This window comes from Pseudopodoces humilis, chromosome 5, assembly GCF_049639895.1.
Source record: "Pseudopodoces humilis isolate 2021_Gansu_Grassland_sample_001 chromosome 5, ASM4963989v1, whole genome shotgun sequence".
Classification (NCBI taxonomy): Eukaryota; Metazoa; Chordata; class Aves; order Passeriformes; family Paridae; genus Pseudopodoces; species Pseudopodoces humilis.
The window spans coordinates 8,631,094-8,658,992 of record NC_142204.1 but is presented as its reverse complement, the minus strand read 5'-3'; the positions used below and the strand labels follow the sequence as shown (position 1 = coordinate 8,658,992).

Below are 27,899 nucleotides of genomic sequence, written 5' to 3'. Positions count from 1 at the left end.
ATTGGACAAGAATCCAGTTATTCTGGGCTACAGGATGCTAATGAGCTGCACACAACACCCTTCACAGGGCTGTAAGATGAAGACCACCTATGTCTGACAAAGGAATGGAGTGCACAAGATACTGAATGTCTTCAAAAAAGACACCTCTCATCTATGTGATACATCTGGGAATGCAGGGGAGCATCAGCAGCCTCTGCTGACCTTTCTTCTCTCAGTGCTTGAAGGACCAGGAGTTCCTATAACAGAAGACATGCTGTACATGACAAATGCAATTTGCATGTGACATAGCTGATCTGTTCATAGGCCACTCTCCAGCAGCACATCAGCACATTGCTTAACTCACAGCAACAATCCCTGATCTCCTGGGAACTTGCACACCACAATCCAAACACAATTGGACAAAGCAAAACAGAAAGAAAACTATCATCACATTCTTGCAGCAAGCCAAGAAGGCACCACCAACAGCTTCCACAGTTAAATATCTAGCATTAAAATGTTTTTTCAGTATTAAGGTTTACTCCAGAAGTAAGTCAGAATACAAAACAGGGCTACTGAATTATCTTTAAATAACCACAAGCCTATATTCAGTGAACTCAGAGTATGCTCAATACTCAGTATCAGACTTCCAAGGGATGCTGCCATAACAGATTCCTTCAAACAAGGAAGAAGCAAGGGAAAGGGCAGCACAAATACATAACCAGTACTTACAGGGGACCAGTTACCAAAAGTTTGTTTCGTTATTACAGGTGCTGTTTTAGTTACAGGTTGATTTTAATGTACAAGACCCACCCAGAGAGAGGTCACAGTCTTCCCTTTGCCAGCAGCAGCTGACAGTCACTGCCTATCTGGCAGCTCTTGTCAACCAGTCAGGATTCTCAAATGGTCACAATAACATCAGGCTGACCTGAAAAACCATGAAATGACACTGGAGAGCAAACTAATCACAAAATCCTATGGGAACAGGAGGAGGCACAGTATGTAAAGAAGCTTCTGCTGCTCACACAGTACCTTTGTAATGAGACAGTAACCTCTGTTTCTTTTGCTTTTTTATGCTGAATACCTTTTACCAGTGCACAATTCTAGCCATAAGCAGGAAAATGTTTCTTTTCCCAAAAAGCCTCCAGAGACAAATAAAGCTTGTAAGAAAGAGACTTTTTGCCTGGGCCTGCAATGAAGAAGCAAGAACAAAGGTTTTAAACCAAAGAGGGTAGGTTTAGATTGGACATAAGGAAGAATTTTTTTTTTTTCTGATGAGGCTGGCAAGATGCTGGAACAGGTTGTCCAGATCATGGGGAGTTTTCAAGGTCAAGCTGGACAGAGCTTTGTGAGCAACCTCACAGCAGCTTTCCAGTACCTGAAGTGAGCCTATAAAAAAGATGGAGGGGGACTTTTTACAAGGGCTCAGAGATGTAACTCTGAGGTGCAATTCTCCCCGTAGAAGTCAAGGGAAAGCATAGAAGATGTAATGGACAGGACACTGGAATTTTATTCCAAGTGAGAGCACACAATGGTAAAGATTTCCAGGTTCACTGATCACAAGCTCAACTCAATATGGCTAGGAGGAACAAGGGCATTTGTTTTTCAAGAACATGTAGTGTTTACATGACCATGTACTTTGCCAGTCCATTTATTTAATGTTTATTCCCCTTTTGAAACTTAAAAACAAAATAAAACCCCTTGGCTTTGCTTAGGCAAGGGGGAACTGAATAGAACAATGAAGTCCACAGGGACTATAAATCCATCTGCAAGCTGGTAGATCACAAGACACAAGTTTTTAGAATGAGCTCCTAAAAGGTCTTGAAACTTCTTCACCCTTTCCAGAAACACGATCTTGCATGGGAAGAATACAGATAAGAGACCAGTCCAAAACAGAACAGTTCCTCAAGTGGGCTTGTGGTAGATCTGCCATCTCTCAAGAGTGAACTCACTCAACAGGCCCACACTGCTTTCTGTAGTGAACACAAGTATGACAGTCTGGTTGTTCAAGTAATAACAAGTACTTGAGGCTGAAAAAGGTGTTCACAAAAGTGATTCAACATGCAAAAGTCTTGAGCAGACACCAGATGCCACCACATCTCAGGAGACTTGTAGGGAAACAGCAGGCCAAGTGAGAAAAACAAAAAAGAATGTGTCTATCATACATCCACAGCTTCAGGTCCAACGTAAGGCCAGAAAAAGCAACTCAGTCACCAAGACGAAGTGTGCACTTAAAGGAGTTGGAGGATCTGGACTGGTCGTCTAAGGGAACACTTTCCAACCTTTCCATCTCAGACACATTGCTGCTGCTCTCTATTCTTTCTCACTTCCCACCTCAAACCCTGGACCCTTGAGACTCTAACAACCTCACAGGAACACCACCTCTAGAAGTGATCACCAGTCTTGTTTCCCAGGACTTCCTTTCACAGGGCTTGTGCAACCAAGGTTTGCTCATGAGTTTTAGGCTGGGTGGAACTGAAAGCCTTTGTCATCACACTCTTACACACACACACAACTTTGGTGCCAGGTGTTGTAGCATCTTCTAAATTTTTTCTTTCATATTAAAACTTCCTCATTTCTTTTAGGGATTTGGATTCCAGCATTCACATTTCAAGCTGTCACAAGCATGACCCTGTTTCTGCTTTACACATGAAGCAGGACAAAGCATTTGCTTTACAAGCAAATCGTGTTGTGCTTTTTCTCATGACCTCCCTATCTCTCTGCCCCTTCTGCAGGAAACGGCAGTCAGTGCCATGGACATCCAGAACCTACTCATAAAATAAAATGCCCAATGAAGTTTTAAATGTTTGGCCCAATAGGCTATCATAATGTCTACAAGTTTTTGTCATGTTCCAGGACTCTCATACAGCAGGCATACACAAACAAACAAAAAGTAAATATTTTCTGTCCAAAAAGTGGTGATGTGATGCTGCCTCTAGTAGATTGCCTCTAGCCATGCCTTTTCAGATACTAAGACCACTCTGCATTCTCCTCCAAAAGAGATAGCTAGAAGCTAGGCCATAAAACACACAAGCAGTTTTTGTTAAACTGCAGGCTCGACAACTTTGAAATCTTCACTTCCCTTTGCACAGAACCGAAGAAACAAAGAATGAGTGCAAGGGATGAAAGAAAAAAAAAAAAAAAAAAAGAGCGGGAGAAAAAAGAAAGAAAGAAAAATCTTAGCCCATCTACCCCACTACAAAAAACAAGAATAAAATGTGCTCTGTGCCAGAAACTCACACAAGGTACCTTGGTTTCAAGCAGCTGAATGGATAAACAGGTAGCTATGACTCAGAGTAATACACAACTGTGTTTGAAAGACTAGAGCAAAACAGGAGACTGTCATCCATATATATTAGAATATAACACAGCATCTCTCGTCAAACAGTGGTACAGGGCAAGCTGGTATGCTTAGAGCTTCTCTGTCTTCACAATAGATAGTTCCATTGCAAAGAACATTACCAGCACACCTCTAAACCAGTTCACCCACTTTTTAGAAGGCTGGGAATAATTATGGCATAACAAAAGAGAGTAAGGTTTAAAATAAGAGGGGAAGTGAAAAATAGGGACAGAGATACGAACTTCTGCAGAAATCTCAGGATACACGAACTCCATTAGGTACAAAAAAAGAAGGCATTTAAAAGCAGAGGAATAACAATCACTTACCTTTCAAAAGGGGCTGGAAAGTTGGAATCTCCTGCAGTTTTATGACATCTGGATCGTTGCTGACATTCCTTGAGGATTGTGTTCCTGGGGCTACAACCACAATGTCGTCCATTTTTGCTCGTTGCTTGGCTGGCAACGGAGATGCTGGATATGAGAAGGAGAGGGAACAATCAAATTTTAAGCAGATTCCACCAGAATCCAACCCTTTGCGAATACTGCTCCATCGAATATTGCTCAGGTATGCTTTTTATAGCACATTGCCGAGATCGCTGAAGGGCTCTAAGCTCCTTTCCGTCTCCCCACCGGGGAGCAGCTGATTCCGGAACGCCTGCACCACTGACTCGCTCCTGCTCCCCCAGCTCCGCACCCGTGCCCAGGGCGCTCCGCATCCCCGGCTCTGCTCCCCCGGCCCGGGCGGTGCCCCCCGCGCCGCCACAGGAAGGGCCGGGCCGCGCCGCCGCTGCCTCCCCGAGAAACAGCCCTTCCCTTCTCCACAGCCCCTGCCTTCCCCACAGCCGCTGTCCGTCGCAAGGAAACAGCCGTGCCCTTCTTCACAGCCTCTGTGCCGGCACAGCCCCGCTACCCGGGGCACAGTCCCGCGCCCTCGCTCCCTGCCAGGCACCGACCTGCGGCACTGGGCTCGCCCGGGCGGCTCTCGGCCTCGGCGCTCTGCTCCGCGCCCATGGCGGCGCCTCCGTCCCCCGCCCGCCGCAGCGCGGGGGCCGCCACCGCCCACGGGGTTCCGGCTGCGCCGGGTCACGGCGGCTCCGCCCGGCGGGCGGGGCCCCGGTCGGGGCCGCGCGGCGCTGGGGCTGCGAAGCTTGGGTGGTTCTGCTGTGCCCTGCGGGAGCCGGTACGGGGCCTCGGGACGCTGCAGAGCAGCACTGATCTGTGTGGCATGGGAAGGTGCTCCTCTTCCGCTGCTTGGCCCTAGTGAGGCCAATATCTGTAGTGCTGTGTCCCCTTCTGTGCTCCTCGGTGTTACCGGACAAGTTATATTTCTTTAAAAAGGAGCTTAATATCCTGAATATCCCGAATAGCCCGAATATCCTGAGTTAGGAGAGGCCTACAGGGATCATCCAGTCCTACTCCTGGCCCTGCACAGACACCCCAACAATCCCACCCTGTGCATCCCTGAGAGTGTTGTCCAAACACTCCTGGAGCTCTGGCAGCCTCGTGGCCATGTCCATTCCTGGGAGCCTGTTCAGTGCCCGACACCCTCTGGGGGAAGAACCTTTCCCTGATGTCCAGTCTGACCCTCCCCTGACACAGCTCCAGCCTGTCCCTCAGGGCCTGTTCCTGGGCCCAGAGAGCAGAGCTCAGTGCCTCAGTGCTCCTCTTCCCCGCAGGAGAAGCTGTGACTGCCATGTCTCCCCTCAGTCTCCTCCAGCTGAACAGACCAAGTGTCCCCAGCTGCTCCTCACACGGCTTCCCCTTGTGAAAAACGAGGTTCACATAATTTTTATAGAATTTAAAAGTTTAATAAAAAAACAATTAGGAGAGAAAAATAAAGTAAAGTATACAGATACGGCCGGGTGTCTCTGCATTCAGCTAAGAGAGCACACCTTACTGACAAAGGATTGTCCCTTAAAAACAGAATCCTACTACATATCCATAAATTTTCATACATATTCATACATTCTTCTTAGGATCTTTGGTGTTCTTCTGTTTAGTTTTCTCTTGCCCCCTTCCCAATAGATCAATTTTCTTGGCGCCATTGAGATTTACATTCTCTGATACCAGGAACGCAATAAATTCCTCCCCCAGAGCTCTGGTCACTGCTGTCTTCATCTGGATAAGATAGTTTACAAATGCAGGAGTTCTCTAGCTATTTTTTCCCTCAGTCTTTGGGTTATACAAACAAAGACAGTTTTTTTATTTTAATACTATGCCATAACCTAACATATATGTATTATACTACTATTTCTAAATTTCATCAATAACAGAAATAAAGAAAACTATATTAATACAACAAAATTTCTCATTCTTATACACATAACATTCATCTTAATATTTGCGAAAAGCCAATAACATAAAATGTATCTATAACACCCTCAAGGCCCTTCAGCATCTTCATGCCCTCCTTTGGGCACTCTCTTAATAGTTTAACGTCTTACATTGTGGCGCCCAAAACTTCACACAATATACGAGGCGTCAATATTCTGTCCCAGCCTAGAGCAGAGCAGGACAATTCCCTCCCTGGCCTGGCCAGGGATGCTCAGTAATTGTGCTGAAATCGGCTCCAATTGGGAAAATGTAATTCTGGTGAGGGGCATCTCCAACAACTGATCCACAGGCCACCAACCCAAGAAACTCCTTGACCGAAAAGAAGAAACAAACTGAGCATGTCAACTAATTGACATGAAAAGCAAGCAAATCATTAACCTATAGAAGATAGAATACTAATTAATAAGAGAACTACATAACTGGTAACCTATGAATACTAATTCATTTGTTTTTATTAAAATTTATAAATAGTCAAAAGTTTTGAAAACAGATTAACATGTTTGGTGAGGCAATACCCATGTACCTCTGTGCTGAATGAAGTAAATGTCAGCTTTCTAACCTAACAAAATGAGTGAGAGAGCTCATTTCCCAGTTTTAGGTGAGGAGAGGGTCTAGTGGAGGCCACAAGGATGATGTGGGCCTGGAGCATTTTTCTTATAAGAAGAGTGCCATGGGAGGGGTGGGATAGAGTTCCAGATAAGCTCTGCTTTAGGTCAGATTTTGGCAACAGTTTAAATGTAAGGACTTACTCTGGCCTGCAAGTTCTAGTGATGGCAGATCATTAGTCATATCATTATAATATTTATAAAAATGAATTACTTCTTAAACAGACAAGTGATAGACAAAATATCTTAATCAAAATTACTACACAGTGTAAAACTAAAACCAACTAGAGGTAGATTACAGCATAACATTAAACAGTTCACGATATCAAGGTACCTCTATTATTAAAGGTAGCAAAAGAAAAGGAATCAAATGTAACTTCCCACTGAAGGGTCAATAACATCCACAGATTCCTTCACTCAGCCTCCAGGAGAGTAACTGCAAAGCAGTGTCCTTGCTCAGGGGCGAAACTCCACACATTTCCAGGGAAATGTGTAGAAGATTTTGCTTTGTAGAAGTTTGGTGTGGTTTTTATAGTTGTAAATTGAGGTGTCTATCAGTCAGAAATACAGCTTATCTTTCCAGATCTCACTTGGACAGTGAGACATTTATTGGCATTTGGGAGATGCCAGACCCATGTTAAACCCCATGGCCCCAAAATGAGCCACTACAAGACGGCTTGTCCTGTTTGAGTTGTCTGACCAGCTGACAACAAATAAGTTCTTGTGTGGGCTGAGATGCCCTGCTACAAAAAGACTGCCGGGGCTGGGCCTATTTAATCTGGAGAACAGACAACTGAGAGAGGGTCTCTTTAATGTAGATAAGTATCTTAAAGGGGGTGCCAAGAGGAGGAACCAGACTCTTTTCAGTGGTGCCCAGTGACAGGACGAGAAGTAATGGCCATAAACTAAAACACAAGAAGTTTTATTTCAACATGAAGAAGAACTTCCCACTGAGGATGGCAGAGCACTGTAACAGCTGCCTAGGGAGGTTGTGGAGTCTTCCCCTCCGGAGAAATTCCAAACCTACCTGGAATGTGGATTGCTGTGCCACCTACTCAGGATGACCTGCCTTGGCAGTGGGGTAGGACTAGAGGATCTCCAGAGATCCCTTCCAACCCTAACAATTCTGTGATTCTGTGATTTTTTTTTATTAAAGGTACTAAAAATCTGCCAAACCCCAAAGTGCTGGGCACAGAGCACAGTAGTGTGGGCAACACCCATCACCAGCAGCCCTTATATACACATGTGCCATTTGACAGTCAAATCAGCAAAGACATCATGCAGTTGTCTATAAATAAGAACAGCACTTGAGCACTTGTCCATGCTGGTTTCTGAACAAGCCTGTTCTCTGCTCATGCACAAAGCCCAACCTCATCCAAAGCTCTGCACTGAATTTGGCACCGTTTCTCTTGGTTGCCTTTGCCAATTACCACTAAGATTTAACCTCACACAAAAATGATGCTCTTATTTTGTGAGAACTGTACCTCAGCACTGTTATTAAGATCCAGGCTATGGGAAGGCAAGCCAAATCTGTGGAGGCAGGTCAGCCTGCCAAGGCTTTCCCTTGGACAAATGTGCCCTGAGGGTGCTGTGTTAAGCTTATCTCAACCCTCTCCTGGAGAGATACCCCTTAGATGGGACCATCCTCACTTGTCATGGTGAGCTATCCCACCATGCTTGGTGACTATGCTGATCCTTTGTAACCCATTGGTTTTCCCTCCTGTACAACCCTGGCCTTCCCCCATAAAAACCCCAGCTTCTGCCCAGTTCAGCAGGGAGGTGTCAGCCCTGGCTACCCTTTGCAGAGCTACTGGACAATAAAGGCTGTCTCTGTGGAATCACCACACGACGCTCCTGTCTCTCCATCTCCGAGTCAGCCCAGGATAACCTTGAAAGCAGAGCTGGAATCACTGAGCTGAAATCACTGAGCTGAAATTACTTGCAGCCACAGGCTGCCCCTTGCTGAGGTTACCCAGCAGCCAGGGATTGCCAGAGACCTCCGAAGGCTGTCTCTTGCAGAACTACTCTCTCTGGGAAAGTTGTGGCTCCCCAGGTCAGATGAATAGACCTGGCCTGGCCCACCACACCAATCCAACAGAACCTGCTGCTAGCTGTAGGCTGTATGCTGCATTATGTACTTTTGTAACCTATAAGAATAGGTTCCAATAGAGGTTCATCTTATCTGTGCCTGAGCATTTCACCATGTAGGGCACTGGCTCCAAAGCAGAGAGATGCTCTACAGAAAACACCTTTAGTGACCTAGCACCATGGCTAAGACCTAATGGTGTCCCACCTTCTCCTTCTCTCAACCTCCCTTTCTTCCCATTGTAGTGGTAAGGGAACACAGCAGCTGCTGGACAAGGCTAGCTCTCTCCGAGCCCAGTGGATGTGGTTTCTGCATAGCTTTTGATGGACCTTGGCTTTCCTACACTTCAGCAGCCTGACCAGTTTGCTTCTGGTCATTTTCCCATGGTTGTCTGTGCCTGTCTGACCACAGCAGTCTCTGTGCTTATTTTCACATTCACTGTCCCAACAGTTCAGGTGAAAAACCAGTTTCCCCACCCTCCAGTCCTGACCACTCCAGCCAGACCTTTAGCCTTATTTTTCAGCTTCTTTCTGCTCGGCTTCTTCCACCACCTCTACATTATCAAAGGCAGGTGGCAGCTGCAACTTTGTCTAATACACACAGAATATCTCTGCTTACTTTTAGTATTATTTCCCCCTGTTCATTCACTATGTGATGCAGTTAGTAGGCAACACCTTAACGTTCATATTCTCTTAGGACTTTTTCTTTTAACAGTGAAAATAATGTCACCAGTTTACCAAAAGAGAGAACCTGGGCTAGAAAGGAACATTTTCTTAAACAAGTGCAGCTGAAAATTTTAGAAGAAACCATCCCACCAAGACTGTGAGAATCACAAATAAACATTATTAATTGTCCTTAAGATGGCTATGTGATGCAAAATTAGATGGTGGGCTCAGTCTCTTCCAACACTCATGTCCAAATAAAAGCCAACACCCAGCAGGATTGACAAAGGGGACTGACTGGGCATGAACAGCAAGACAGCTTCCCTTGCTTTGGCATCTAACCATTACAATACATAAACTAACCTGCCCTTTGGGATCTCTTCAGGTAATGCACATCTCTCAAAAGAAAATGGATTTTATTTACAGGGAACTAAATAAAAGGTCTCTTTCCTGAAAAAGAAGCAATCTATCTTATAATCCTTTTATTCTTTGCATTCCTTTGGTCTACTTTTACTTCTAAACACTACTCCACAATAGTAAGGAAAAAAAAAATTCAGAAGAGGAAATGAAAAATTGCCAAGCAAAAACATTCCTTAAGCAAGCAATTGCACTGAGACAGCTGAGGGAAGAATGGCCAAGACACCAATTGGGGTCTCAGTAGATAGGCTTTTCTGCACAGCTCCCTTTCCACAAACATCTTCTGCTTGCCTGTGATTTGAACAGGATTACTCAGGTAGCAAGAAGACTTTAACACACACTTGGAAATATGTGTGTTTAGTCCAGGATATGCGTATTAATTGCTTTCATTACAGCCTCCAAAAGCAGATCTCAGATGGAGGAAAAGTCTGACTGTGGGTAAAACCATATCAGCCTGACCACCAAGAGCTTCACTAGGTAGTTTTACCTTTGTGTCTGATGCTCAGTAAGAGCCCTTGGGGCCGGCGAGAGGTTGGAGAAGTGGGATTACCCTCGCAGCCCCGCTGGGCAGGCAGAAGGAGGAGGGCGGGAGGAAGACAGAAAAAGGGCAGGCAGGAGGAAGGGAGCAGGAAGGGGGCAGCAAGGGAGAAGGAGGGCAGGCAGGAGAAAAGGCAGGAAGGCGACAGGAGAATGGCGGGCGGTGAGAAGGAAGAGAGGAGGAGGACAGGCAGAAGGAGGAGGGCAGGCAGGTAGATAGGTAGGTAGGTAGGTAGGTAGATAGATAGGTAGATAAGTACGTTAGCAAGCACGAAGCCTGGAAGAGGAGTGCAAGCAGGAGGAGAGTAAATAGGCAGATAAGCAGGAAGCCCAGGAGGAGGAGGAGGGCAACAGGAGTCCCGGGCCCGCCTCCCAGGGGCCCTCCTCCCGGACGTGCCGGGCCAGCTGCGGTTCCCCCGAGCCGCCGTCCCGCGCCCGGCCAGGCTCCGCCGCTGCCTTCTCGACCCCGCGCTGCGGGCGGGGCTAGCCCGAAGGCACCCCAGGAACGCGTGCTCGCCCCAGAAGCAGCAGAGACCCCTCGGCGCGGCTCCCCTGGCTGCCGCTGCCGTGCCCCGGCCGTGCCGGAGGCGCCCCGTGGGGACCGCTCCGGGTCACCATGTCGCGCGGGGGCAGCCGCTGGCCGGTTCGCCTCCTGATGATCACCTGCGTGATGGCCGGGCCGGCGCTGAGCCAGGAGTGCTCCGCGGAGAAGATGGAGAATTCCATCATCGATATAGACTTGTCCCTGCCCCGCGGCGTCCGGGGCGCGGAGCCGCTGCGCGTCCCCAGCGCGGGTGCGTGTGTCCGTGCCTGCTGCTCGGGGCACCGGCTCGCAGGTAACCTCGGCCTCCTTCTCCGCCACTGCCTGGGAGAATAATTCTGGAGTTTGGGCTCGCGGGGTGGTCAGCTGCTGGTGTTCTCCGTATTCAGCACGGAATTTACCCTCTCATTCAGGCCACGCTTAGTTCCACCTTGAACTAAGCACCTTAAGGCTGCTACCTCCTTTTGCCAGTAGACATTAGATCTTAACACAAGACCCCATAGGGTTCAGGAAAATAGCTGCATCACAGAAACAGCGTTAGTTTTAGGTATTAAAACCTCCCAAATCCCAAACCCCGAAGGTGCGTAAGCTGTATTTACTAGATGCACTAAAAGTAGCTGACAATTTGCACTGTATTTAAATTTAGCCAAGAATGAGAATGCTCACACTCCTCTGAGACAGCAGGTTTGAATCAAGCTCTTGGAGGAGGTAGAGCAGCAAGTAGAAATGTCAGTGGTGAAGGTGACCCCCCAAAGCAGCAACTAGCCAAGCAATTCTTGAGATGTAATAAGGAAAAATGTCTAAATAATTTTCTTCCCTGTGAGTATATCAAGGAGGTTTTCAGATTTATCAGGATTTGTAAGTGAGAAATTGTTGTAATAAAGTGGTGCCAGTGTGGTATGGGTGAGGGGAGGATGAGAGATTAGACTCATAATTTCCCCAGCTTTATTTGTACAGGAAAAGGAAGGTGTGACCTTTCATATTTTGGCCCTGGGCCATTCTTCTGCAGTCCTTGGCTGTTTTTCCTGTAGGAATGTTATGTTAGTAGTTTTCCTCTTACTCATATGAGCAAAAGTTAACAAACTAGATCTCATTACCATACTGCTATAAAAGTTCTTATTGCTGAAACAGGCATTTACTTTGTTTTGCAGGAGACAAGAAGTGTAATTTGATTATTTTTTATGCTGCAAGAACAAGTACACATCCAAACTGCTACTTGTTTTACTGTCCTAGCATGGAGGCTTGTCCAATGAAACCTGCAACAGGTCTTGTGAGCTACAAGATAACTACAGGTAAATCATAGTGAGAGCCATCACTCCCTACACTAGATAACTTTTCCACCTATGAACTTTCAGTAGTGATCAGGAACTGTTTGGGGGTCATATTTTTAGCAAAGTGTTCTAAGCCAAGCATTATGGTTTGAAAATATTGCTCTTTTTTGTTGTGGAGGATGGATAGGCAGGTGTGTGGTGAGCTCCTTTGTGGGCCCAGCTTCCTGCTTGGAATAATGTCCCAACCCTTATAATATTCCTTCACATTAGATTCAGAAATCCTCATAGTTTGTCCTTGCTTAAAACAAAAAGAAGCTGCTTCCATATAGATATAGCCAAGAAGGAATATTTCCTGTACATAATGCTGAAAAGTATCACAAAAACTGATGGAAATACCATGCCCTTATAGCCAGCTATGTATTTAAAGGACCCATGCTACACTGATGAATAATTGTCAAAAATAATAAATAATCATTATTTCCTGCTTTCAGTTAGAGAATCTGAACTGCAGAAGCAAACTTTCTAAACTCAGAGCTTTATGGCTCAGGAATTTCTTGCTCTCTGGCCTATGCTGTGGTATTTTTAACAGCAAGGCCTACTTGTTGATTGACATTGACTTGCACTAGACCTGTTTGAACAGCTCAGATAAGAAACTGATAATTAGACTGTCCTGCCAAGGTGGTTTCTGTATGGCTGCTTGAGAGACCAAACTTTTGCTGAAAAAGAGAATTTTTCCAAGAGGAACTATGCAAGGAGCAACAGTATGATATACAGAAAGATTACTCATGTAATGTTACCAAGTATTTCTGTGCAAGCTAAATCACACAGGAATTATACAAAAGCAATGTGCAACAAATGAACTGCATTTCTGTAAAATGATTACTATTATTATGCTTTCCTCCAGCTCTTTCTCCCCTAAAAGAACATTGGGATTTCAATTAAAAAAACAAGAAATGCAATCATGCTTGTGCTTTTGTTTGACATGCAATGCAATGCTGAGTGAACAACTTGATTGCATTTAACACTTTCATTTTGGAGATTTGATCTTCCCATTGAAGATCAAATTGAATTGTGGGAAGATTATGCTAGATTGTCTAATGTTCCTGGTAAGTTTTCAAAGGTAGCGCCTGATCAGTGTCAGTAGCAACAAATGTTTCAAGCTTCATTCTTTCATATGATAATCTCTATGTGGTTACACTGAAAACCAAGCTAAAGGGAGAAAGAGACTTCTTTAATTATTTATTTCAATTCCAGTGCAGTTAACAAACCTTTTTGTTTCAATATTAAAAAGAGATGAGTGAGAGTCAGAACTACTTGAGAGCATGTTCCCTTTTAAATGTTCTGTGCAGCAGCTAAATGGTTATCATGAATATATTATATATATTTCTATATTTTTATAAATATAATTATAAAATTATATATGTAATAGAGATTGACAATTATCGCATCTTTTCAAGAGCTCATGCTTAGCCAAATATTTTCTATAATACCTGTAAGTCAGGTAAATACTGTAGAAGAAATACTGTAAAATCAGGTAGTTTTTAGGATTATTATTTGTAATATACATATTATTTGTATGGTATTTCTGAACAGAACACTGTTATGTGACTAGGCTTGAAGCTGACAGCTTTTTATGACATAGAATTTAAATGCCACTGTGCATATTTTAAAGAAGGAAGTTTCATTAGTCACTATCTCATAGAGCCCCCTTACATAAATGTTCCTAAGAGACACAAATAATTTGTATACAGTATTGTAATAGAGTTTGCCTACATTAGTCAAAATGAGATTTAGTAATTAAATACCAGTATTTCTGTTTCCAGACATCCATGCCCCAGAGGATAAATCCATCAAAGCTGAGAACTTTTCTTCAAATGAGTATTCTTTGCCTTCAGATGCTGGAACCTTCATTCCTCATAGTCAGGATATCCATCGGAATCACTCTGCCAGTTTGCAGAAATCTGTCTTTCATCAGGCATCTGAGCTCTTGAACCACATAGGCAAGCATTTGGACAACATGGAACTTGATACAGTTTTTCCTGAATCTCAAACAGAAAAACAGTCTGAGAGCTTAGACCCCATCTCAAGGCAGAAAATAATTACTCTGCCACCAAACACCCCTTCTTCTATTCCAGTTGGAAACCCCACTGCTTCATTCCCCACTGCTGCTCAGTCAGGCACTCCTGAAACCACTAGTGCTTCTCTTACTCCACTGCCAACAAGTACTGCCCAGCTGGAGCCTCACACAGCCTCTCTGCAACCTGGTGCTGCTAAACCAAACACAACCCACTCCACTACAGCTGCCTCTCTGCCTGCTGCAGCCACTGCAGCTAAACCTGGTGTCCCTGCCACCAGCATCACTGTTACTCATGTTCTTCTTTCCAAGCCCATAAATTCTGCTTCTACTTCTACAACCAAGCAGGTGACCATGAATTCCAGGTCTGCTACTGCCCCATCAGGGCTGAGGACTTCAGCCATGGCTCCTGAGCCAACAGTTGTCTCTTCCAGTGATAGCAGCCATGTGACCCTCCTCTCTTTTCCAGGTTTCATTCTGTCCAGTGATTCCCCTGCATCTTCCCAAAATGACCTTCAGGGTTATGGCCCATCTGACTCAGAAAGCTCCCTGTCAGAAGGTGCTCTGAGAGGGAAAGGTGTCTTTCAGCTGGGGGAAAGAAGCAGCCTTGTAGCAGCTTTGTTTTTTGGGGTGATATTCTTGTTGCTAGTTATTGTGCTCACAGGGAAGAAAGTACATGAATCTCTTCAGAAGAGGCATTATACCAGGCTGGATTACTTGATCAATGGAATGTATGCTGATGTCTGACTGGGAGAGGGAATAAAATTTTGAGGATCATCTCTCACTTTTGAGAGAACTCTGAAATGGAACAGTAGATACTGAAATCTTGGAAGAGGATGGATTCCTTTTTTGGGGTTCTAATAGGAAAGCAGGAGACAGGAAATGGGTTTGGTGGTGAAAAGGAATGCTCTGTCTGTGCTGAGCTATAATGTCTGTCATTTTTGATTTATTACTAAATCCTGAGAGTAAACACTTAATCCAAGTTAAGCTAAGAAGGTCTTAGATTTAAGGAGAAAAAGCATTTCATGAGCTTAATCTGTACTGTGACAAGATTAGTGAAGTTGAAGTACACCTAATAAATTGAGTACCTGTGCAGCACGTGGATGTTTTCAGTGCTATTTACACCAAATGCCAGACTGTTACAAGATTGCCTGGCAATCCTATTTACCCTATTTGTAGCTTTAAAGGAATACTTTGTAATAAAGCTTTGCATCCAAACGGTTTTAGGTACAAACAGGGAAAAAATCTATTACATATGACATAATTTAATTTTCCTTATCTAGTTTATGGCTATGTACCTATCTTTAAAGTTCTTCATACATCTGCATACATCACAATTATCCTTAAAACTACATGCTGCAACTGTGAGTGTTCTCAAAGCACACCCTGTTCTCTTCTAGTGTCCCCTTCATGTGACTGGTAATAAGCATAGCTGCTTAGTAACAGTTATCTTGATATTTGAGTTTTTTTCCAACCTAAACAACTCTATGATTTTATGTTTTCCTGACTCTTCAACAGGGAGAGTAAATGGGAGCATCTACTGCCACACAACTTCCAGTTCATGTTATTTAAATTTCCCTTCGCGTATAGCAAGTCTAAACCTGGTTTTAGAATGAAAGGCTAGATTTCAAAGTATTCATGTCAGGTGGCATAATCAACAACAAACATCACGGCAGAGAAGGAAGGGTGCCTCATGAATGCAAGGGAACAATTCTATTACAAAATATGAAATTTGACTCACATCCAAGAGATGCTTAGATCTGTCAAGCTTAGTGTGGTGGGAAGCAGGCGTGATGCAAAAAAATGGCCTCAAGGCAAGTTTTCTGAAAGCTCTAAATAACTAAATGCAGAAAATTCTCTGAAAATTCCATTATTCAAAGATCAAAGAAAAGTCAGTGTTCCTTGTGTCAAGAGCTTGAATTCTTACTATATGGAGGCTGCAAATTGCTTTATATATATAAACCCAGCTGGTCTGCTACATTGTTTAAATCTGACAATGGTTAAAAGAAAAGCAGTCTGGATAACCTCTTAAAAGTGAATAAAATTACAGAAGAAATGTACCTCAAATTTATCAGCTTGTTTGTTGACTGTGTTTTGTTTAACCTCATTTTCTTTTCTCTTTAATAGCTATTTTCAGGGATTTCTGGTCAAGGAACATAACAAGGAGGAACATTTTTGGAAAGTGAGTTCACAGAATGATAAGTACTAGGCCTAGCTGTAAAAATGCAGATGCAGATCTGAGGTTGACCATAATTTTCTCTCATAAGATCTGCAACCTTCATGAGAAGCTTTCTGTATTCTGGTGCCATCACAGCACCACACATCACAGCAGGAGAGGTGCTGAGAACAACCCCTGAATGCTCACTGTGCATTTCTGCTGCAATAAATATTTTGTTGGAGGGAAAGGTGGTTGGTATTAATTGATATGGTCACAGTACAGTAGCAAAATATTCAAGAGAAACCAGCAGATGTATCTCAGGGTTGTTCAGAGCATAGGTCATGTATTCGGCTGGAGAGGGTGGACATGTAGTGTCTCTTTTACAAGGACATGTAGTGATAGGACAAGGGGGAATAGCTTTAAACTAAAAGAGAGAAGGTTTAGATTAGATATTAAGAAGAAATTCTTCCCTGTGAGGGTGGTGAGGCCCTGGCACAGGTTGCCCAGGGAAGCTGTGGCTTCCCTATCTCTGGAAGTGTCCAAGGCCAGATTGACCAGGGCTTGGAGCAACCTGGGCTATTAGAATGTGTCTCTGCCCATGGCCAAGGGTTGGAATGAGCTGATCCTTGAAATCCCTTCCAACCCAAACCACTCTCTATTAAGTGTGGCCCATGTCGTTAGAAACAGCCCTCCAGCCCAATCAGCAGTGCATGCCTAGCAGAGTGAACGGCAGAGGTAAAGCTGAGAGGTGCACAAGCACCATGACTGATTTGATGAGGGTGCTGATCCCAGTGGCTTTTCACAACATTTGAGTAAAGCAAACAACTTTAAAAGTTGTTACATGAAAGATCTTCTTTTATTCTGGAGTAAAGAAATCTGAAGCACTTTTTAAAAATTATTTTTCCCATCCATTTGTCATGTTGGATTAAGAACTAACGGGAAATTAATTGGTAGCTGACCAGTTTGGATCTTTCTGGTGGGGTCTTTACAAGCTGTGTTTGAACACTAGAGGGCAACAGCAGTTTATTAAATAGAATTGACAAGTTCGAGGATTTTTGATGATTTTTTAAAAGTTTTAATTAGGGTTTTTTTTTTAACTTCCCAGACTATGGCTATTTTATTGCAAAAAGGTTTTATAGGAAAGTTTTTTGTTTATTGGAAGGGTCTGGGTGGAGGATTATATAGACATATTTTTAAAACTTTTTATTGTATCATATGATGTTGAAAACAACAAAACTGAGCATATTCTCTATTTTAATAGCATTGAATCAGGTTGCATTATTATTGGCATTTCCAGTTAATAGAGAAGGAGAGATTTCCCATCATCATTCTTTTGACTATGATGCTTTATTATATGCGTTTTTGGAGCTTATTTATTTGCCTGGATAATGCTTTTGTATTATGAATCAAAAAGGAGCAAGACAAAGTAACTAAAAAAATCCATCCAGTTTGTTATGCTTTCCAGCGTTGAAACTTCTGTGCACTCTTCTATTTTTCCACTGACATCTTCTGTGGTCTTCACTGTGCACCACATATGGAACTGAATCATTATTCACCACACTGTGATGACAAGCCTCACACTGGGGTGGCTCTTTCTGAAGGTAGCCAGTTCTGTTATGGTAGAAAGACAAAAGCTGATTGACTTCTGTCACCTGGAGAGTTTCATAAATTCTGTAGCTGCTTGTTTTCAAGTTGTTGCTTCATGGTGCTGAGCAAACATAAATAGTAAATTTGCACAGTGTAACTATAGACTGTCATGAACTAAACTGTCTTGTGGTATTATACAGTAAAGCAAATAGCCCAAATTTTATAACCACTGCAAACAATCTTAAAAAAATAAATTGTAGATCTATTTGGGGTGGGTGAGAAGGGTGCAAAGTCCCTTCCTCAAAGGACGGCAAACTCAGCATCGTGTGTTCTCTGCAAATAGTGCTTCAGTTCATTTTAACTCCTGTAGGAGCAGGAAATGCTTACACTCAGAATTATTTCAAGTAAATTACTAACCAACTAACAAAAAACAACAAACAAGGAAATAAAATCACCAAAAAAAAAAAATTACATGAGAAGGCAGTTTCAAAATTGGAAATTGTTTTCCTGCCTCCTGCAAAACCATCTTAGTGGGTTTGAATCTGATGACACACTTTGATCCTACTATCCCACATTCCATGCTGATAAAAACATGGAGTTTAAAGTGCCAGTGCCGCAGTCAGCAGTTCCCACACAGTATCCCATCACACAGAGAGCTATACTTTTGCAGACTTTTTTTCTGTCACCCTCCTGAAATGGACCTAGACAGCTGTGCTCTCCCTGTGCATTACTCACCCTCTCATGAAGCTCATGAGCCTACCAGGGATAGATCAATAGCCATGCTCTGGAAGGGTGTACTGTAGGCTCCAGAAATACGCCGCAGCATAGGGTAAGGAAAAGAGCCCATGGTGTTTTGCAGCACAGTGTTAATATCTCCTAAGTTCTGTTATTCCATTGGTTTGTTCAGTTAATGTAAGCAGTTCAGCCCCTGTTTGCTACACACATATGTTCCCCAGAATGTTCTCTTTTCCCTATTTTCCGGTTGTTTCCTACCCTTTGTCCCACCTATGTATCTCCCTTGTGCCCCCAGATCATTTGTCCCTGATGATCTCCTCTGCCCCATCTTACCCTGTACTTATGCCTGGACCCTCCCTTTTTCCGGGTCTTTTGTCCCTGGACCCCTTTGGTGTGTGGCTTCAATAAACCCCGTTGGATCTCCATACAGAAGACTCCCTCTGCTCATCGACAGCTATCTGTGGCTGGTGTGTGTGTGTGGACAGGGTGGCTGTTTGTGTGCCTGCCTGAACGCCTTCTTGTGGAGATGCTTTTGGGAAGGTAACAGCAATTTACCATCCACCCATGCTTCTACACTCTCATATAGGTAATATACTTTTCTACATTCCTATTCATTGATAGTTATGGGATAGCTGCATCCCCTCATCCTTGAAGTCTTGCACATCCTTACAGGAGTGTACATGCTGTTCCCAGATGCTTTCCCAGTGTCTTCATAGGTATGCCCCCTGAAGGGCTAGGATATATTGAACATTTTTCTTCCTCTTCAGAAAGCCTACACTCAATCTCACAATCTAAATTTGCTTTTTTTCCTTTAGGTCTCTATACTTCTTGAGGATGTCAAAGTGCAAAGCATAAAACTGCTGTTCTTTGTCACCTGTGTGTTTGGTATTATAATCAATGTATAAAAGTGCTTTCAAGTTTCAGTACAACTATGCTGGATCCTTGTTTCCTGTATATTGGCTCACTTAATTTAAAAAAAAAGGCCTGAGGGTCATGCATTAACTTCTCTTCTATTTTTCTCTTGCTCCTCTCCTTCCATCCTATAAAATGTTATTTTCTTACATGGCAAGAGTTTAGATATGCCATGTTCAAGTTGTTTTGATCCCTTTTCTTTTTGGTTCACTTTCTTTTAATAGAAAATTGATGAAGAAAATTGAAAATTCTGTCATACCAATAATATTCAGGAGTAGTAATCAGATAATTTATGCGCTCTGTATTTTCTCAAAGGAATTTAACAAGCAGTTAACATCCAGAACAACTGGCTAAGCCATAAGGAATGTTTTGAAACATTTGCTGATTTGAACAGTCACTCTGAAGACTGCAAAGGTGTTCCATCATAATGCTGTGATGGTAAGCATGGTTATATGAGGTAAAATAACTCTTCGTAAGATGCTTCGGTACCAGCTACCTCAGAGCAGCTGAATTCTGGCTGAAAGTTACCAGGAACATCACCAGGGTTTCTCTGTGCTTCCACTTGCACTGAAGAACGGATGTGGTCAGTGGAACTTAGACTTTGACACTGTGGCTTTTGCAACAATTCTCAACAACACCTAGATGGAAAATTTGCACAAAATTTAAATATACATTGTTGTGTTGTGAAGATGGTGGAAGCCCCCTCACTATGACACAGATCTCCTATAGACTTGCCTGCTGTTTAACTAGTTTCTGAGTAAATTTTTCTGTTTGCTTTTGTGAAAGAACTTTTTTCCCCTACACTGAAACCCAAGTTCCACTGGCACTATTGAAATACTTGTGTGTAAGTATTTGGATATTACAAGCAAGGTTTTTCTGATCCTCCAAGTAAGGATCCGGGTTAGTTTGGGTCCTCTGAGTAAACTGTGAATGAGATGATCCCTTTACTACAGTGGTCATGTGTTATGTGTGTTTGTCAGTAGGGCTCCAATTGGTGTCACTGGGAGGTCTTCCAGCACGTATTTGTAAGTCAAGTCCTCCCACTTAGAGGCTCATTAACTGTTCAAAACAATTGCCTTACAGGATGAGAGAACATCTCAGCTCAGAGGTAAAATTTTGAAAGAATCTGTAGAACATTTTCCCAGCTGCTTCTGATTATTTAACTATGATAATGTTGTCCTTCTTTGGTTCCAGGGCATGAAATAAGGAATTCAAATGTTTTTTCACCATGTGATAATTCAGGCAGTGCTTCTGGAAATACTCCAGATTCGGCACACACTGTATGTTGCCTTTGCTCTGGTTTAGAAGAATTTGATTGTGAGATAGAGTTTTAAACCCATGAGAACAGCTCACTCCATGTTTCTCTCTGCCAAACAAGATACACACGTGGCATTTCCTACACTGACAAAGCATAAAGCAAAGGTAGACCCCATTCAAGTGAACATTATAAAGAATGGTAGAGTTTGAAAAGTGAAAGTCAGAATGCTGAAGTCTATCCACATGCTACATCTAGCAGAGTAGCTACATATGGCAACATTTCCAGAAATATGTCAGACACTCCATCTCAAGGATGAGTTTAAGTGTAGTTAAGTGCTGGGATGCTTTTGCAGCTGCCAAAAATGGGTATGCCTGGTGATGGTAATGAAAATTATTTCAGGAGCATTGACAATAGCAAAAACAGCAATCGAAGAAGGGTCTGTGTGCTGCAAGCAGGTACAGTACAGGCCTCTTCCTCTTGTCTGGAGCATCTCCTGACTTTCTAAACCATCAGGCATTTGGAACATAGAATAAGGTTATCCTGGGCAGCAAACAGAGTTAAAGTGGGAAGATACAGCAAGTCACTGTACAAAAGAGATGCATGGAATTTGTGAGAGACTAGCTTTCCAATATAATGTAAATTATTTTTGCTTCTGTTCATGTGATAATGAGACATTAATCAGAGTTTACCAATATATGGTAAATCGCAGTTTCAGAAAAAACATAGCAATAAAAGAAGTTAAATGTTTAAAACTTCCAAATCTAGCTTTTCAATGCCACCAGTGCCTACTCTGAAGGCAGTAGGGGCTGTGCTGGCTGTGGGGGCTGTGCTGGCTATGGTGGCTGTGAAGGGTGTTAGGGCTATAGGGTCTCTGAAAACTATAAAGTCTATGAGGGGCAGTGGGGGCTATGGAGTGTTTGAGTGCTACGAGGGCTGTGAGGTCTATGAGGTCTCAGGGGGTTTTGAATGCTGTAAGGGGTATGGGGGCTTGGAGGGCTTTGAGGGCTATGGAGTCCATGATGGTTATGGGGGCTCTGAGGGCAATGAGGGCTATAGATGCTGTGCTATGGAGGCAGTAAAGGCTATGGTTGTTATGGGGACTGTGAGGGGTGTGGCATCTGTGAGGGCTAAGATTTTTCCTTTTCCTTTTTTTTTTTTTTCTTTGTATGGTTTGGTATTTTGGGGCTTTATCTTCCTCTGCTTGGTATTCCCTCTTCTCTGCTCAGGCCTCTCTTCTCTTACTTTTTCTTTGCTTTTCATTTTCCTGCAGGGAGTCTGTGTACCTTTCCACCCAACAATGGGCTTATGCAGCTAAAGCCAGCATCAGTTGGCATCAGCTCTTGGTTTAGCCAAAGTTGGCTCATTTTACCCTCTTTTTGTAGGAAGGCTTTTTAGTTCTCCAATGTAATGCCAAGGAGTCTGCTGTAGCCTCTGGGGTGCACGGGGCAAAAGCAACAGGTGCCTAAACCAGAAATGTCAGAGTCAGAAGTTCAACAAGGCGAAGTGTCTGCAAACAGTTTTGTCTCCTATCTTTAAGTGGTTTGGGTCTGTGGTTCCCACTGTTTTGGGTTTTTTACTATGATGACTGAAACACCTTTTCCTATACTGAATGATTTACTGCTACAATATACCCTAGGCCACACATATCCTAGCTGTTTCCTCCTGTTAAAGTTCCAGGATTTTTAAACCACAAATGAAGACAAGACTCTAAATCATAGTTCCTTTCAACACTTTGAGCTTTGGTTATCTTGAAAGAAAAAAGTGTTTTGGGAAAATAACACTTTAAATGTATTGTTCAAGAAAAAGATTTCTTAATATGCTGAGGTTAAACAGGGACTTTGCTCTGTGTAAGCCCTTTTCAAATTGATTTAAAATTGATTTCAAATTAGATTTTTCACAATTGCAATAATAAAAAAAATATAGTAGAAGTTGCATTAACTGCAAAGCTCTGACACTGAAAAAGGCATTGGAAGGAGCTTTTTGAGTTAGGGTTATTCAGACACAATTCCCTGTCTTTTATGCAAAGATCCATGTGACCAACTACTGTCTTTGTGGGTTTGACTTGGGAGAGGGTAGAAAAAGGAAGGATGAGGAATGGATTGGGTAGCCTCACTCTAATCACTGTTTCTTCTTGAGAGAGGAAAATATAATTATTCCAAAATAGAATATTATCATCTTTCAATAATATCTTTATAGCAGACACTACTTTTTTTAATAAATATATTTGGGAACTGGGTCTGACTTTTTCTGAGTTTTCCTTTGTCACTTATCTACACTTAGTTGCCAGCTGTATTGGAAGAGTATTTATTGAAATCTACACTGTAAGGAAATTATTCAAAGAACTAATGAAGATGGAATGGCAGTGAATGACACTTCAGCTCTATATAATTGCCTCTTCCATCTCCTCATCACATGAAGCATGAGTTACAGGCCATAAGCCACAGAAACCTTTATATATGCAGCCAGTGCAAGCTGGTGCAGTGTTGCCAGTGCAAGGACCCACATGCATCCCTGCTGTAACAGGCAATACCTATTTGATTTAAAGATTTCTTTTTATTTTAAAAAGGTAGGAATTTTGTTCCTTGAAGTTTACTCATGCAAGAGTGAGATTGATCTCTAGGGCTTTCACAGTAATTATGATACTGAAACAAGCTGGATAGCTTTCATGCCATTTTTTCAGACCTTGAAACATTTCCCACAGTGAAATATAAAATGCATCAAATCCAGTATGAGTAATAGTTCTGAATTGTCAGAGGCATCCCTCTTCTCTTTGAGAAACCCTGGCTAATGGTAGTTTAATGAAAATGTTACTAAGAATATGCCTTCATCTTTGTTTTTAATAATTAATTTATTCATCAATTAAGAAGATAACAAAGATTTGGGTTTTCCTTGAAATACTAAATTGTTCCAACATCTTGCATTTATGTGGCCTTACCTTACAAATCACATAGAAGGGGAGCACTTCATAAAACAGGACAGACATTAAACCTAGAGATTAACCATTAGAGGGCAATCTTTCCTGCTCTGAGGAACAGCTCCTAAAAACACCCCTGAAGAGATACCATGGTTGATGCTCCATACCCGTATTCTTGAGGTGCTTAGTGTCTTTGCTGAACTGCAGACTAATTTTTATATGAACATAAAAAGAAATATATTAATATCAACACAAATAAAATATGAACATGGCTATAAATATGAAATACAAATAGGAAATATTAATATGACTCTTCCTCACAAAGTCTGAATGAAGAGGGATGGGTCTCTTTTCTTGCCATAAATTACACTCTATGACAGAGTACTTCAGCCCAGAAGTGACTGCTGCAGGTGGCAAATGAGCTCTTCTCTACACACACATGGTGTGTCACACTATAAGACACACATGTAAAGATTGAAAACTGTTGTAGGAAAGATTGCTTATTATTGTGACACAGTGACTTACCTTTCTTGACCATAGGCATAAATTCTACTCACTAATCCCTGTGACTAAGAGTGCAAGAAAATGCACAAGGCTTTACCAGTAAATAAGTTTTAAACTTCAAAGGCTGCAGTGGAAATCAGAATTGTTAAATATTATGCATATTGCAAAACGCTGAAGGGGTTTGAAAGGGGGTTGAAAAGGAAATATTCTTAAATTGTTGTTGCTTAAAAGGCACACACGTTATGGTTAATAGAGCCCAGATGCTGACTGGTTTTGAAAAGCTGAGCAAACTAAAACAAAATAGTGTTTTGGTGTCTGTCAGCCTGAAATGTGAGCTCTTTTAAAAGGATGTTTTCACTGTATCAACATAGCATTAAAGCACTTTACAAATTTTAGAACAGTAACTTTCTCAAATGACATTTTTATAATATGGCTTTGAAATGTAGCCATGGCTAAACATTCACAAGGAAAGTCTTGGACTTGCCCTGTGGTCTGGTGGGCAGTGGCAAATTAAAATCAGAATCCTGCATAGTTCACACTAAAAACATGACCGCTGATGAAGTGTCCTCAGGCAGTGCTGTTTTCAACTCCGTGGGAGATGGGAGAGGAGAAAAGAGATAGTAGGTAGACAGCCTGACCTTGAATGCACCATCAGCAGGAGTCCAAACTCTCCTCCAAAGTCATAAAGAAAATGCCCAAGCCTTCCACGTCATCTTATTTCATATTTCCTTGTGGGGATAATGCTGGATTTCTGTTAGACTAGCTTGCCTATATGGGCTGCTGAACTCAAACACCTTCTCCTCTGTGAAGTTTTTGTTGTAAGGATTTTTTTTAGCCACAAAGAAACGCAGTTCTCATCCTGGGCACCAGGCAGCCTCTTGTGGTAGAGAAGATGGGAAAGAAAGGATGTGTATTGGGGGGGAGGGGAGGCTGGGGGGGGGGTGGGGTGGGGGGAGGAAGGGTGGGGAGATTTGGGGGGAATAATAAAGTAGTACTGAAACACAAAAGAAAAGGCAACTCCATATGTGATAAAAAAGGGAATTTGATGGGCTATTTGATGGGAAAATTGCCCCAGAATTAGTGGAAATGCTAATTTTTGCTGTGATTTGACTGTAGTGGCAGTAATGGCAAAAACAGGTCAGGTTTGATGCCTGGAGAAAATTGCTGGACTAGAGAGGTGACTCACTGTTCAAGGAAATCTGCTTGTAAGGTACCTGTATCCTGGGAAAAAGGTGCAGTTCATATGGTATGGGAAGAAAAGTGAGGGGAAAAGTATCGATGCTTGTGATTGAACTTCAAGAAGGAAAACATGATCACTGAGGATGGTGATTCTGCTCTCATGAGACCTCACCTGGAGTCCTTCATCCTGCTTTGGGGCTCCCCAAATAGGAGGGATGCAGATCTGCTGGATCCAAAACACAGGGCTGGAGCAGCTCTGCCTCAAAGACAGGCTGAGAGCGTTGGGGTTGTTCAGCCTGGAGGAGGCTTCAAGCCTTCTAGTGCCTGAAGGAGGCTTTCAGATGGAGAGGGGCTTTTCACAAGGGCATTAGTGATAGAACAAGGGAGAATGGCTTCCAGCTGAAAGATGGCAAATATTAGGAAGAAATTCTTTATTATTCTATGATCTGGTCCTCTATCCATTGAAGAAGGAATGCCATGGTGAACCTATTTGCATGCTTGGAATAAGATAAACTGTGTCAGGCATTTCAATCACATTTATTAGAACTGACCTTGTTTTGAAGAAGAGTTGGATGAAAAATTTTTCTTTATTAACTAACTGCATGACCTAAGCAATGTGACAAGATGATGATGACGACACAAGTCAGGGTGTCCTATTTTATTCTGTGAAATCATTGTAACAGGCAACATTGGAGGCAACATCACATCCCATTTCCCAAGCTCCAGTGCTGCAGACTTTCCTGCTAGGGGTAGGAGGACTTGAGCTTGAATTTCAGTATGAAGGCATGGCCCTTTTGAAATCATTGAGAACTTTACCATTGCCTTCAGAGGGACCATTATTTCGGCACACTATGCCCATTAATTCTTGATGAAACATTCAGTGAGAAAGCTAATTATGATAGTGGCTTCTGTGATGTGGGCAACCACAAAGTCATTTGTTGAGCATCCATCTTCTTCTAACAGCTTTTGCTCATTAGGAACTTTGGTTCTGGTTCTACAGAAGATCTCATTGACTCCATTCAAATTCGGGGCACAGTTCAAAAGCAGAGTGACTTTGGCAGTCACTGCTGATTTCATGAGCTCCAGCTGCTGTCCCTTGCTGTCCTAGGAGCTGACACAATTGCTTGTGAGGCTGGGCCACCAGCTAAACCAGGGAACTTACCAAAGTTTAAAATTAATCCCATGAAAGTTCTTGTGTCATTGAGCCACCATCCAAATTCAGAGGTAAGGGTTAAGCTGTCCAGGTTTCTCAGCCTCAGCCAGATTTGAGCCAGCAAATCAAGGTTTCTCTTTCTAAGGTCAATGAAAATAACTGTGACCAACAAGGGGAGCTTCTTACTAAAATAAAAGAGACATTCCCTCTCTACATACTTTGACTTTAAGCTCAAATAAAGGAACATAATAATTTCAGAGGAATCATGCCTGGTGGAGGCTTTTTTGTGTGTGCTAATCTTGCCTATTTTACTTTGTAGAAGCTTCAGCTATAGAGTTAATTCTACATATATTAATTAGAAGTAAAGCTGACAAACATTTAGGAGATAGGTATTTTTTAAATTTTTCCGCAGTAAAAGCTGAGTCTGATAATATCACATGACACCAGGAGCCCTTTAGTCAGCCTACAATGCCCAGGTCTTTAATCTGGCACAGATGTTATCTCCTACTGTAATAACAAGAAAAGCTATGAAAATATACGTTAAACAGATATGAAGGTAAAAGTTAGATGTTTCTGTGAGTTTCTAATAACCCTGAAAATAGTACCAATTTTGGAATGGCAAGTACCTCAAATACTGCTCTGAATTGTTCTGCTTCATATCATTATTCTACTCACCAGCTGTCACATTCTGTGAGGGAGGGAGAACAGTGATGTAGATGTCTAGACTTAATGAAAACGTTTAGATGCATTGAAATCATGAAGTAGATTTTCTCATCTAGAGGAAATGCAAGAAAGCTGCATTTTACATTGTTTATTAGGAATGAACAAAGAAGTTAAGGAGGGGAGTTTTTTTCAATTGAGGATGCATTACAAAATCTTAACTTTTTAGCCTCTTCAGAAAGAAAAGGGTAGGTTTAGCACACTGGCCATGCATATTATTGGTAACACTGTTCTAACCAGCACAAACCCAGCCCACCACATTTAGTTTAGCAAGGGGGACAATAACGCAGAGCGTCCCCAAAAGCGCTGGGAAGTAAATCACGCATCATTACATCAGCCGGGCAGCAACTCCTGCTGATAAGGAACGCCAGCTCCCTCTGCTCTGGGAAAGGCCGGGATTTATTGCTCTTCAGTCTGCACACCGGGAGAAGGGACCATAACTTCATTTTGCCACCCTGCCTGCTGCCGCCCGCCCCCCGGGCGATACTCCGGCGTTACAGCCCGTTCCAGGAGCAGAAGCGGGATCGGGATCAGGATCGGAATCGGGATCGGAGCCTTTGTGCTGCCGCTCGGACGCCGCCGCAGCTCTGTGGCAGAAAGTAGTCCCGTCCTCACGGGCCAGGGCTGAACCGCATCGCAGGCGGCGGAGGGGGCAAAGTAGTCCCGCTGGAATGCGGGCGCCCCCCACTTCGCCCCTTCCCTGTGCTCGGGGGGTGCTGTAACCCCGCTCACCTCCCTCCCTTAGGGAGCTCCCCCGAGCCGCGCTCCCCGCCGGCTACGTGGCTGCCAGGGGTGTGCGCGATCCCGCCCGGGAGAGGGGAAGCAGAGCGCCCCCACCCCTCCGCTCCGGCCCTCCCCGGCGGGAGCGGTGCCGGGGGCGGGCGCTGCGCCGGGAGCCGGCCGGGCACGGCGCGGGAGGAGGAGGAGAAGGAAGAGG

At 43.1% G+C, this 27,899-nt stretch overlaps 2 protein-coding genes across 2 annotated transcripts in view; one reads left to right on the top strand and one right to left on the bottom strand.

The window, feature by feature from the left end:
* The window catches only part of BORCS5 (BLOC-1 related complex subunit 5), an 88,427-nt gene extending 84,059 nt beyond the window's left edge, over positions 1 to 4,368 (bottom strand). Inside the window, exons 1-2 of the mRNA XM_005527004.3 lie at positions 4,269 to 4,368; positions 3,643 to 3,786 (exon numbers count right to left, since the gene is read on the bottom strand). Of these exons, the coding sequence (XP_005527061.1) occupies positions 3,643 to 3,786; positions 4,269 to 4,326 (202 nt within the window). The 5' untranslated portion in view covers positions 4,327 to 4,368. The remainder of the gene's footprint in view (positions 1 to 3,642; positions 3,787 to 4,268) is intronic.
* Positions 4,369 to 10,356: 5,988 nt separating this feature from the next.
* MANSC1 (MANSC domain containing 1) lies at positions 10,357 to 15,913 on the top strand. The gene is made up of 3 exons (XM_005527018.3): positions 10,357 to 10,792; positions 11,649 to 11,789; positions 13,592 to 15,913. Exons 1-3 carry the CDS (start codon positions 10,573 to 10,575, stop codon positions 14,587 to 14,589), a joined length of 1,359 nt encoding a protein of 452 aa, XP_005527075.1. The 5' UTR covers positions 10,357 to 10,572; the 3' UTR covers positions 14,590 to 15,913.
* The last annotated feature ends 11,986 nt before the right edge of the window (positions 15,914 to 27,899 follow it).

What these genes read in the sequence shown, in the direction of transcription:
- MANSC1 (XM_005527018.3), top strand. Translation starts at nt 10,573, where the DNA reads ATGTCGCGCGGGGGCAGCCGCTGGCCGGTTCGCCTCCTGATGATCACC. An exon ending in CTCGGGGCACCGGCTCGCAG is followed by an intron (nt 10,793 to 11,648) that starts GTAACCTCGGCC and finishes TTTGTTTTGCAG; the next exon opens with GAGACAAGAAGTGTAATTTG. An exon ending in GAGCTACAAGATAACTACAG is followed by an intron (nt 11,790 to 13,591) that starts GTAAATCATAGT and finishes TTCTGTTTCCAG; the next exon opens with ACATCCATGCCCCAGAGGAT.